General features: G+C 40.8%; 1 protein-coding gene across 1 annotated transcript; it reads left to right on the forward strand.

The window, feature by feature from the left end:
* The first annotated feature begins 3,778 nt into the window (after positions 1 to 3,778).
* Positions 3,779 to 12,353, forward strand: nmur1a (neuromedin U receptor 1a). The gene is made up of 2 exons (XM_088914350.1): positions 3,779 to 4,676; positions 11,272 to 12,353. Exons 1-2 carry the CDS (start codon positions 3,779 to 3,781, stop codon positions 11,658 to 11,660), a joined length of 1,287 nt encoding a protein of 428 aa, XP_088770476.1. The 3' UTR covers positions 11,661 to 12,353.
* Positions 12,354 to 12,821: the final 468 nt, after the last annotated feature.

Here is a 12,821-nt window from a genome sequence, read left to right on the forward strand (position 1 = left end):
CTTGTTCTCCACCTCTTTAATATTGTGCGATGTCTGCTGTAAATCTACCTGAATTTTATCAATCCTCTTGGTTTATGGATGGGAGGGCAGCTGTAAACTTCTCTTTAGCTAAAGATTGGCTAATTAACTGAGAAATTCAGACTATTGTACCACTGTCACATAAGCGAAGAGATCAGTTTGTAGACAGTCCCTTATGCAGCGCACAGATAAACCTCCTAGTGAGCAAGCCATGCTTCAGGGCAGTCCCCCAGTGTGTCACCAGGTGGAAAGCATGGGTTCTTGGCCATGATCATTGAAGTATGATGCATCTTCTTATCTTTCTGATTTACCATATCTTACAACGATAACTACTGAGCACTGAATGTGAGGGCATATTTCTTACTTTGCTTTCTTCTTGTGAGCCACTGGGATATATTGGCTCATTGATTGTAAAAAGAGAAAATAAGCAGATGAGACAGAAATACACGCACTCTGTCTGTTTGGGATATGACTTATCTGATTTGCTGATTAAATCTCTCAGTGAAGCCCTTGAACCAATTGCCGGACATAAGTGATTTCTATAAACACTCCACATGTTTAATTAATGAAGAGACCTGAGTGGCATGGCATTGGATAAGACTGACATTCTCTCTTCAGACATATTTCTCTGACAGCAAGACCGTGGACAACCTTTAAATTTAAGAAATGTTACGGGAATGTTTTTGAGCATGAAAGTTGCTGATTTCTTTTCTTTTTCTCCCCCAAGTCTATAAAAAAGGACCAGACATTCTTTTGGTTACACAATACATATTGTGTGTTCCATATTCATATGTATTAAACTAGTATTACATGAGCTTCGGATACAATTGCATGACTGTTGGTACTGTCATGTTGATAGTAAGGTTGATGTTTGTTCTTGTTTGTTTTGTTTATTAATCTATATTTGAAAATTCAATTAAAAATGCTGATCTCAAAAAAAGAACCAGAAGCTCAAAATATGCAAACCTCCTGCCTGTTTTGGAGAAATATTATTCAATCTGAATTTTAAAGAGGCATGACTGCAGTCACCGTTTTATCACAATCAATGCAATTTAGAACAGACGGCTGAACTTCAGGAGTTCATTATCATTTTAATTAGTTGAAGCTGCATAACTGGTAACTTAGTAATCGTCTTCCTCTCCATTTCTTGTGTGTTTATTGCAAAATGAGACAAAAATTTAAGATATGAGTAGTTAAATAACAATAAGAGAAAACCTAATGTTGCTATTAAACAATACTTGTAGCAGCTAAAATAACCTCAATACTTAAGTATCCTATCCTTTCCAGTTTGACTGTGGAACAGAAATTGTTCTGTCAAAGGCAAGTTAAAGATTTGAAAGTCACTATTAGGTGTCATTTTGTTCCAAGAGTGACTTAATTTCTAATCCTGTTAGACTTCTTCCCAGGAGTAGAGACCATTGTAGTCAGCCTACAGGTAAACACAGCCTTAATCATATCCTCTACTCTTTGTCAAAACAGGGTAATTGTGATTATTTCATTGGTAACTTTATTATGCCACATATGTAATTTTGAATAATATCAGAAAAGGAAAAAGGCAAAAATGGCAAGTGGCTATATGTGCGTCCATCTCAGTCTGTTCTGAGGCATTTACACACTTCTTTATACATATGTAGCAAACATTATGATGCAGAAGCTAATGGAGAATTGGAGAGAAATGGAGAGCTGAGAATTCATTTCTGTGCAGTTTTTTCACAAAAGAAAAGTAAACAGAACCTAAGCCTGGCTAATTAACCAATTTGTTTATTAATTCACTTAAAAAACCTGCCAGTAATGGGAATTTTCAAGCTGTTGAACCCATCGCTGTTTTACAAATTATGTGAGCAGCAGTGCTCTAGGTAAAGTGCTCTACCTAGGCAATTTAAGCACCAGTCATTTCCACACACTTATGATCCATTTAAAACAAATAAGCCAGCTGATAAATTCAGAGAGCAGGAAAGGGTGAGCTGGGGGATGAATAATACAGACTTGTGCACAGTGGAAAATACAGGTAGACAATTCATCAGCTGAAGGCCATGGCAATGTCATGATTAAGTAGAAAAACAATAAAAAGATTTGGCATGATCTTCTTCTCTTATTTTGCACTGGGACTGCATATTGTGCTACCAGTTCATTTGTAACTACATGTATTGCTTATATTTCAGAAAGATCAGAAGGTACTGTCTGTTGCTCATTTAATTAATAAACACCACAGTTTAGTTAAACTCCAGCTCAGGAGCTCAGGCACTGTCGTTGTGGCTAAAATGCTGATTTTGAAATCCCAAAATGACATCTCATCTTTCATTTTTGATGAGAATCAAACAATCCTTGTGTGGTCAGCTCCTCTTTCATTTATTATCTTAACTTGATTGTTTCCTTGCCTGCTGCTCTATCACCACCACCTTACCTTCAAGGCAAGATGACAGTATATTTTCTTTGGTTTTGCAGTGGTTAAGCTAATAGTTAGCAATAGTTGGCAATCTCGTGCAGTAGTTTGCAGGAGGTTCATCTCTGTGCCTGCCCTGCCACGCATATATGAAGTATGCTTTACCATACCACTTTTCCCTTGACTATGATTTCGTGGTTAGAGGCAAGAGGTTTTTCAGTGTTATGTGTAAGGTCATTCTGAGTAAAACCTCAAATTAGAAACCCTGCAGTCTATAAAGAACAGGAATTACATGTTGGTTATCCATAATAGTGAATGAAAGGTCCAGGTGATTCTTTTGATCTTATGATTGCAATAGAATGTGATGCAGTTATTAGCAGAGAAATTTCAAGTTGAATGTTTTTCAAGGATTCACATGCAGCCTGCAAGAGCTCAGCAGAGAGTACAAGAGACACGTCAGCTACTAAGATCTTTGATCAGATTTAGCATTTGCAATAGGAGTCGACAATTTGGAAATCATAAGAGCCACGGGTTACACAGCTCCCAGCTTGACTGTAGAGAGGCACTGGTGTCCTCCAGTGCATGCTGCCTGAAACAGACTATTTTAGTTCCAGCTAATTTGGAATCTCAAGCTGCCTTCACTTTTTTTTTTTTGTTTCTAACAGCACTTAATACATCATCTATTCAAAAACTGCTGACCATCATTGAGCTAGAATGATTTAGTTAAATGAAGCTAGGCTCTCATACACCAGCACTAAACAGCTCACATTAGCAGCAGGAGTTCACAGTAAGAGAAAGAGCACTGGAAATATACCTTCTTTATATCTCCCCTGTGCTGTTCATTGTCTTCTTTTCTATCTCCTTAGTTTTAGTTTCTCACCTTGACTTCTTACTAAACTTACTATTATTTCACTCATTCTCTCCTTCTCCATTCCTCATGTTTATTCCTGTAGACTTTTCTGTCTTCATTCATATGTATAGAACTCTGCAGTGCAAGAACCTGCTGTAAACCAGACCTCTGACTGCATCAGGTCTAATCATGTATGAATTTCTTTTATCTTTTTTGATTGGTGATCCTGTTCCTAAATAAAACAAATCCATTCTAATATCTCCTTCAAAACGTAGCATATACTAAAACTCAACATCTCCAAATGTTGTGCATTATGGCCATTTGTATGCTCCATAGTAAACCCAACTCAGAAACCACCAGAACTGCAATAATTCCCATACTTGTTTAGAAGGAAGGACTAAGACATTGCTTGCAATTCGAGTGAATGGTGCTCCTTTAATTAATTGCATTTATATAGCACTTTTCCTCCCCTACTTTACATTTGTCTTGTCTCCATCTATTGCAGGTACTTGTCTCCATCTGTGATTATGGCAAGGCACAACTGCTCCACACAGGACCTTCTGCATCCATCAAGTAGCCAGCTGGTGTGTAGCACAGGGCTGCCTTACAACAACAGCTTCCTAGGCAACTGGAGTCAGCAAATGGAGGACCTATGTCCGAGCCAGGAGGAGCTGCTGAAGAAATACCTGGGGCCCCGCCGCTCCTCCTTCTTTCTGCCTGTCTGCATCACCTATCTCATGATCTTCGTGGTGGGAGCAGTGGGTAATGCGCTGACCTGTACCGTGATCGCCCGTAACAAGGTGATGAGAACGCCCACTAACTATTATCTCTTCAGTCTGGCTGTGTCTGACCTGCTGGTGTTGCTTTTGGGTATGCCACTGGAGCTGTACGAGATGTGGAGCAACTACCCCTTCCTGTTTGGCAAGGGGGGTTGCTATTTCAAAACCTTCCTCTTTGAGACAGTGTGCTTTGCTTCCATCTTGAATGTGACAGCCCTGAGCGTGGAGCGCTACATTGCTGTGGTGCATCCACTCAAGGCTAAGTACGTGGTGACCCGTACTCATGCCAAGCGCGTCATTGTGACCGTGTGGGCAGTGTCAGTGCTCTGCGCAATCCCCAACACCAGCCTGCACGACGTCTTCTACCTGGTGTCTGCCACTGGCTGCCAGATCCAAGAGTCGGCTATCTGCACGCTGGTGAAGCCCCGCTGGATGTACAACCTGATCATCCAGATCACGACTCTACTGTTCTTCGTTCTGCCCATGTTGACCATCAGCGTGCTGTACCTGCTTATTGGCCTGCAGCTCAAGCGCGAGAAGATGCTGCAGGTCCTCGAGGCCAAGTCCGGCCTTGGCAGGGACAGCTACCACAACATCCGCATCCAGCAGCAGAAGGCCAGGAGGAGGCAGGTCACCAAGATGCTTTGTGAGTTTTCTCCAAACGCACATACTCTTCCACACCCCCACACTTACGGTTTCATCCAACTGCGGTTTTGCTTACTCACACAATGTTTCCATATTGAGCACCGTCTCAACCACGGGAAATCCCCATCTCATACACGGAAACTTTAGTGCCCGGTTGTTCCACCAGCTCATGACCCTTGTTGTTGCCTTGCTTTTCACACTGATCTCCCTTGAGAACCCATGTCTCTCTGCCCAGCTAGGCATTCGGTTTTGGATTTTTCATATTAACATGGATATTTAATCTGAGTGCCCCGTTATGCATGTTCAACTCTTTCATTATTTTTAAGTCTCAGGATTCAAGATAAATAACATTCAGTTTTACTATTCTTATTACTATCTTATTACTACAAATCTACAAGCTATGTTAGCCAAGTTATGTTAGCCATTAGACACAGACTGTGGAAATCTAAACCCTATTTTTGACTATTTACCAACAGCAGTTTTGGGAACTATGGAGACTTTCAGGAATGTAACTCTTGCAGTTGGCAAGAAAGACCTCTACTGTTCTGTTGACACGGGAAGATGTTCACAAAATAAGGATCTGAACTGTCTATGCAATTCACTTGTCATTTTTCTTTTCACTTTACACATCCTGACAGGTATTTAAATTCACAAGTTTTAAGATGTCAGCCTGCCTTCAATGCAATTCTCTACACACATTGATGCTGCAGAAATAACCAGTTCAAATGGCATTTCTCCAGGAGCTTAAACAGAAAGCAGCCTCAAGGACACCCCCACCAAAATCAAGATGACATGTCAAAAATGAGTGCACTATGCACTTTCTATCTGAGGTGAAATAATCATTTGGAAGCTATCAATGGCAACCAAAAATATAGGCAGGATACTAAAGCAGCTTTAGCATCATGATATATTATGCAGCCACTTCAAAACCCTGCTATTTATTCTTAAATATAGTATGTTATCTCAAAAATTATAAAAAAATAAATATTTAATGATACCCTAATTCAACTCCTTTGTGAATGACTAAGAAGAGAGGGAGAAAGAATGTGCCTGCTGTATGAATCTCTGGCTGTTTTCCTTGCTGAGCACACCTTGTATCACTGCTGGAATATGGAGTACAAAAGGTGTATAAAAAATTATAAGATGTCCAGTGACTTTAGCTTATGAAGTTATTATTGTATTCTCTTTTCTCCAATCGGCCTAAAAGTTATACAGTAGAATCGGTATGCAGAAGATGTCTATTGTAGATGTCAATGCTCAACAGAAGGCTGGAGGAGAGAGATAATTGGATAGGAAGGCAATCAAGCATCAAGCCAAGCAACTGCAGAAAAGTACTTCAAAAAAGCTGTTTCTCAAGTAGACTGCAACAGCAGAGCCTCATGCCCTTACAGCTTGTTTCCCTATGTCCTGGTGACTGTCTGAAACAAATGGTGGACCACATTACACTAGCAGAATCTTCTTCACAACAGTGCATTCATTCTTCACACAAACTAATTGGCAAACTAATCCATTACCACCTTTCCATACCTGTCTAAAACAGGAATTGTTACAGCTACAAATGAAGAAGAAATGTAATTTCCTCAAATCAGATTACAGTACCATGTTAGGAGTAGGGTTGACAGTTAGACTCTTTAATATACTCAGTCCTATACAAGTAAATTAGTGCTGATGGTGACCCTGTGCATTTACGTAGCTACTGTCTTTCAAATTTGATTTAGAAGGATTAACCTATCAATTACGTCCACTGAGGAGGAGGCTGGATATGATGGATTGTTAAAAGTGTCCTCTGGAAATGCAAGTGAAAGCATGTTGGGCTCTGAATGATCTCTGTTCACAGAGGGAAGTGTGGGGAGAATGCTGTAATTTCCTACAGTGATTCACTTATAACTTTCTGAGAAACTGCTTGATTAAATTTGCTTTGACTGAACCACCACTAAATACAGTGGGGACAGAGTAGCATCCTTTCATACAGTATGTGGTCTTCCTGATGCTTTTAGGGAAATAAGGGCCCTGGAGGGTAAATGTCAGATATATCAGATGCTACCTGGTGCCATGACTAGGATCAGCACAGTCTACCTGGAATCAGGAAAAACACATTTCCACCAGATCCTGGGAAAATTCAGTCCTTCAGCAACTTTTTTTTTCCAATATCACCTTTTATATTGCAGTTAGAGACACTCCTTATTAAATCAGCAGATATCTTTTTTCTGCAATGCCTTGCAGTGTTGTGTTTTTACTTAAAATTAATAAATGGCAGAAATTTGAAAATATTAAAGAAACAGAGGACAAAATATCCCATTGTCATAAGAGAAACCTCTCAAAAAAGTAAACTATGATTGAGTTCAGGAGTTTGAATGAGACTTTTTAACTGATTACATCATGAAAATGATGAGAAACCTTGAACGCAACCATCTCAAAATGCATAAAGGCATATCACAATAAAATTAAAATCACAAAGCTGCAAGTGAAAATAAAACAATATAGATGATAAAAGTTTTTAAAAATCCATTCTATTTTTTTATTTTGTAAAAACAATTCTAAAAAAAGTTATAGATTAATTCTAGATTTTCTACAGCTCCGTGAAGTTGAGCACCTACAAACAGCACAAACGATGAAACCCACCTCATTTTCTTAGTGCCGGTTTCTGTTGTTGAAATTAGCGCTTGTACTGCTTTCCTTTCCAAGATATAGCGTTTTTTTCGGGATCGTGACGTCACTCACCCCCCCCCTACAACGCTGTAGGGGAACTGAACTGGTCCTATTCGTAGTACTGCGTTTCAATGGTTCGTGCCATTGAAAGTAGCTCCCCATCTGGTTTAATTCCCGAGATTAGAACCTTCTTTTTTGCGGTGATCATGTGAGCATGCACGGCGATTTTGACCTCCAGCGACCCCCTCTGTTAAATTCAAGCGCCCTATTACCGGTGCGAGAATAACAGTGTCTGCAATTTTTTTCTCTGTTTGCCCGGAGGGTGGGCAGCGATTGATTTTGCATTTAATGCCAGTATCTTCTGTGCATTTGTGTGAATAGGAAAATTAAATTTGTTTCCAATGTCATACCCTATTCAGAAGAGTTGAGGGTTCAGCCTTTTAAAAGGCAAAGATTAGAAAACAATTACATGTTCTAAAAAAAGGCTTTAACTAGCAGGTCAAAGGCACCGTGCGTGGTCACATGATCACTCCAAAAAATCACTCTAGCTGGGCAGCTCCTTTCAATAGCACAACCCGACAGAAATGCGGCACTAACGAATGAGACCAGCTCAGTTCCCCTACGACGTTGTAGGGGGGCTTGGTAAGGTCACCCCCCGAAAAAGAAGCCGTTATATCTCGGGAACGAAAGCAGCTGGGAAGCTACTTTCAACGGCACAAACTGTCACAAATACAGCACTAATGAATGATACCAGTTCAGGTCCACCACAGTGTTGTAGGGAGCTGAGTGATGTTTTGACCCCGAAAAAACAAGGCGCTATATCCCAGAAAAGAAAGCAGCACTAACGAATGATGCGAGTTTCACCGTATGTGCTGTTTGTTGGGGGGCCACTTCCACGGAGCCATTTTCTACATTACCCACCATGTCCTTTGCGATGGTGTCTGAGAGCTCTGGGCTAAAGCAACACCTGTCAACATGCAAACAAACAATAGAAGCACATACTGTACTGTAGTAAACCAGGTCTCTGAGCAAAGATCACATGGTGGTAAGGGACGTTAAATGGTACCAATGAGGAGTCTTAATATGCAGAGCCTAGAACCTAAGCATTTTAAAGATATTAAGATTAACACGCACATGCAGCCAGTGTAAGATACTGAAGCAATGATGTGAGCAATTGTGTGTGACCTTGTCAGGAGTTTTTGTATGTGTGACTTTGCATTGTTTCCCATTTGCTCAGTTGTATTGTGTCTTGGAACTGCAACAGACAAAGGCTGTTTCACAGTAAAAGATAAAGGTAGGGATAAAGCCATAGTGAACATTAATGTATAAACACATGCACAGACAGTGGTTTATGAAAGTTGTGTCTTTGTTTTACATATTCAGGTCATTTTGTTTGAATTAAATGTCAGAACTCCTCACACTTCTCATTAGCTACAGTGTTCCTTTGTCACAAGGGTTGCTGCTGAATGGCACAGTGAAGTAATCCTGGCTTACTCTAAACCAGCCATTGCTTGTCCAACTGTACACGAGCACATGGAGTTTCCTAGTCACAGTCACCTAAGGACAAGTCCCAGAGTGGAGAGAGTTTTAATTGACCAGTTGAGCCACTGTTGTCTGTTAAAATCCAAGTCTTTTTCTATAATGCCCTTATCTCTGTTTTGGCAATGTGTAACATTACATCGAGTAAATAAATGGAAGCCCAATGAATTCATTCATGTTCAATTACTTCCTTCCAGTGAAGCTGAAATGAAGAATTAGGTTGCTCAAAGGAGGTAATGCAGCAAATGCCTTCAGAAATACTTATCCGCATAAAGCGAACGAGTAATAAACACAACCACATCTAAGATCTCACCAACTGTATATAGGACCCAGGAGAAAATGTATTTCTGTAACTATAAAAATATGCCTACAAAATGATGCTTTGACATCCTGGACATTTATTTACAGAACGTTTCTGTTGTGTTTTTGAGAGAGACATGTTACAATAGAAAGCAATGAAGTATTTTCTCTCCAGCAGCTGAGGCACATACACACCACACCTTTAAATCCAGGAAGGGGAACAAGCAGTGGAATCCTCCTGCCTCAATAATGAATGAGAGCATCTGCACCGACCCAAATCAATTCACACAAATAAATTGAAAAATGATTACTGACTCATTGCTCCAGACCTTGCTGATGCTTTATGAAAACCCCATCATGTCATTTTGTCATGTAATACCAGCAACTGTATTGACAAAAGTCAAGTCCTCTTTAGCAGTGTGGTTGTCAAGTTCTGCAAAACATTCAGCAAACTTTCAGTGCTAAAGCATGTAGCCTGCTAATTGAAACAAACTCAGGAGCAGCAAGAAAGGCTTCTCCTGCCACACGTCATTACATAATGTGACAGGATTTCATTTTCTCAGGGGATTCATGTCTGTGACCTAATTAAAAACCCACAGTGGGTAAATGCCTACAAATCAGGGGCACATAAATTGCCCTCCCATCAGTGTCTTACCCATTAAATGCATTATGTTGCTAACTCTCTGAGACTCTGTGCAGCAAGGAAAGTGAAATTGAGACTAGAGCCATGCTACACAGCTGTTAAGAGTTTACCTACAGTGTTTCCATTCACTCTTGGGTTGTAGTAAGCGTCTCCATTTTCTTCTGTTTTCCTGGTGGTTCTGCCTTCAAATCTTGTTCTGCCTGTAGTGGAATTTTTCAGAAAAAGACCATACTTGTCATTCAGCGATAGTTGTCTTAATTAAGAAGGGGTATGATCACTCTGCTTCTCCAATTTAACTAGCAGTTTAAGTAGGCCCACATTAAAGCCTCATTGACATATGCAGGTTAATGAGATAGAAACTTGTTCTGTCAACCTTGTCCTTGATGATTCATATTTTTGGACTGACATCCCATCCAGGGTGTACGCCACCTTGCACCCTTTGCTTGCCAAGATACTGTAGGTTGTGGGTGACCCTGAATTGGATAAAGCAGATAGAAAATGGATGAATGGAATAATGACACCTCAAGCAGCATGTCTGAACTTATTTGCTTAGCTTAGTTCTAAGCAACATCACCCTGTTGCAAGCTGCAAGCACCTATACCACACTAAAGCCTGGACCTTTCAGATCTCCCAGGTCTAGCACTACTGAGCCATGGAGATCTCGGAGAAAAACCAGGCAGCTCCTGAAAGTGGTGCAGGTGGAACTGAAGTTGACACTCTTCCCTTTGGATCAGACATTTCAAGCAAAAGCCTCTGAACAATGATAATAAGCAATTTACTATAGGAGCTGCCATCTTGCAGGAGTGACTTTAAAAAGCTGCCAAGCTCTGGTTATTATAGATCCCAGGAGTCTTTGAATGAGTAGAGGTGGAAATTCTGTTGTTGCTGCTGAATTCCGGTTCAAGCTTTCTGTCTTACTTAACTATCTCCCGCTATTGTAACTGGCTCAGTGATTTTGGATGTTTCCTCCTGATCTGCTGTTCAGTTCAGGCGCCGATAGTGAATGAGTTGCAGAACTACCTTCAGTGAGAACAAAGGAGTCCCTTCCTACCTGTGAACAACTGATAGATGTTCTGGCAACTCTCTCAAAAGACAAAGCCTTAAAGACAGATGATTCTTTTATGAAGTTGTTTCCTGGAAGTGCAACTAATTTTCACAAGGCCGGGTTGTGTCCTTTGAAACAATGTGCTGACTAAATGAATGCAGTCCCTGTGGAGTAGGTGCTCTGCTTTAAAACGCTGAAGAAGTATTTAAGCATCAGTAATTTGTTCAGTCTCCATGCCAGCTGGATTGACAAGAGGTAGTGTTGTCATCAGAATTAGAGCTGATAATTCAGGAGCTGCGGGGTCACTATAGAGTGGTCCTACAGTGAGCCAGTTGAGTTAGAGTTAATTTCAGTGCACAGTCCCCCATGAAGACCTTAAAGTGACTCTACATTAACTGCCCCTTCTGTGTTTCTCTGTAGTTGTGCTGGTTGTGATGTTCGCAATCTGCTGGGCCCCCTTCCACACCGACCGGCTGATGTGGAGCTTCATCAACCACTGGACAAGTTTCATGCATCACCTCTACCAGTACGTGCACATTATCTCTGGAGTCTTCTTCTACCTCAGCTCCGCCGTCAACCCCATCCTCTACAACCTCATGTCCACACGGTTCCGTGAAATGTTCAAGGAGGTCATGTGCCGCCAGGCTCATCAGCCAGGAACCAGGAAGTATTCCCTCAGCGTCACACGGGTAACTCTGCGCAGCACGGTGTGCGAGACCCCACCCAACAATGGGGTCGCAATTTCCGATGGAGAAGAGTATGACGTCTACATTGAGTGTCAGCCTGACAATGAGACCACAACCACCTAGTGCCGGTGGCAGAGCATGACAGCTCGACATTACTCATTCCCTGTACATTTATGGAACCACAGGCAGGGCCACACCTCTCTATAAGCTAGTATCCAGTTCATGCCCAGTTACTGTTTGCAAACTCTGTTGGAAGTCCAAAGCAGATCCATTCCTTAAATACCAACTGTCCTTCCTGGAAGAGGAGGCTAGGTTTGTCAACACAATCAGACAATTTGAGATAGGACAGGTTTTTCACCTTGCCTCTAAATCAAAAGATATACTTTATATTACTTTAGATGGTTGTTAATTGTTTAAAAAGTGGATTTAGCAAAAATGAAATGAAAGACTTCTGCTAAATTTTCACTAAGCAGCATGCATTAGTTTTATATGGAATAAAAACATAAGCTAGCGTTACCTTGAATTACTGCATCTCCTATGACTCATACGTCCTTAAAGGCTGAATATCAATACACTGGAGGCATTCAGCAGGACAGTGACAACTATTAACCAGAGAGGTTTGGCCAGAGCCAATGGCCAAAGACTGGTACTTATCACTAGCTTGTCCTTCAACAGAAGGTTCCCCATCTCTTCTTATCCTACTTATGAAGTAGACAGCACAACTTAATCTGGCATGTGAGAAGCAGTCCCATGAGGGCTTTGGATGGAGGTGTAGACAAATGTTTTGCCTGCAGTGCTGGCTGGTCAGTAGGGGGATCTTGGGTGCTTCCCTACCAGTTTCAAACCAACACATTTAGCTGACACAGTTTATAAGTAAATAGCTCTGTTAATTGGAAGTAACCCAAACAAAATCAGTTTAAATAATACAAACTACAGTTTGTCTATGTCTACTTGTAAAATAAAGATAATGCTTTTCCACTATGTATTATATAACTAAAAATTATATATGTGTAATAAGCATCTTTGGGAACTCTCCTTTCCTTTCCTGTGCCAACAGTGGAAGACAAAAAAGGCCTTCACCTCAAAGACTGTTCCACTCACACCACAGCTTTGCAGACTTGGCACACAGCAAGAGCTCTTGAATGGAACTCATACATTTCTTGTTTTTTTCTTGTGCCTCATCTCAGCTTCCAGTAACAAGAAGGCTGTTAATATTTGTGTCACATGGAAAAGGCAAGAACAACATCTCACTTTCTTTCAGAACATCTGCTTGTTTTTGCTTTA

Source organism: Atractosteus spatula, chromosome 4 (genome assembly GCF_055471065.1).
Source record: "Atractosteus spatula isolate fAtrSpa1 chromosome 4, fAtrSpa1.hap1, whole genome shotgun sequence".
In the NCBI taxonomy this organism is placed as follows: domain Eukaryota; kingdom Metazoa; phylum Chordata; class Actinopteri; order Semionotiformes; family Lepisosteidae; genus Atractosteus; species Atractosteus spatula.

Coding starts and splice junctions, on each gene's coding strand:
- nmur1a (XM_088914350.1), top strand. CDS start 3,779: ATGGCAAGGCACAACTGCTCCACACAGGACCTTCTGCATCCATCAAGT. Junction 4,677..11,271: donor GCAGGTCACCAAGATGCTTT/GTGAGTTTTCTC, acceptor GTTTCTCTGTAG/TTGTGCTGGTTGTGATGTTC.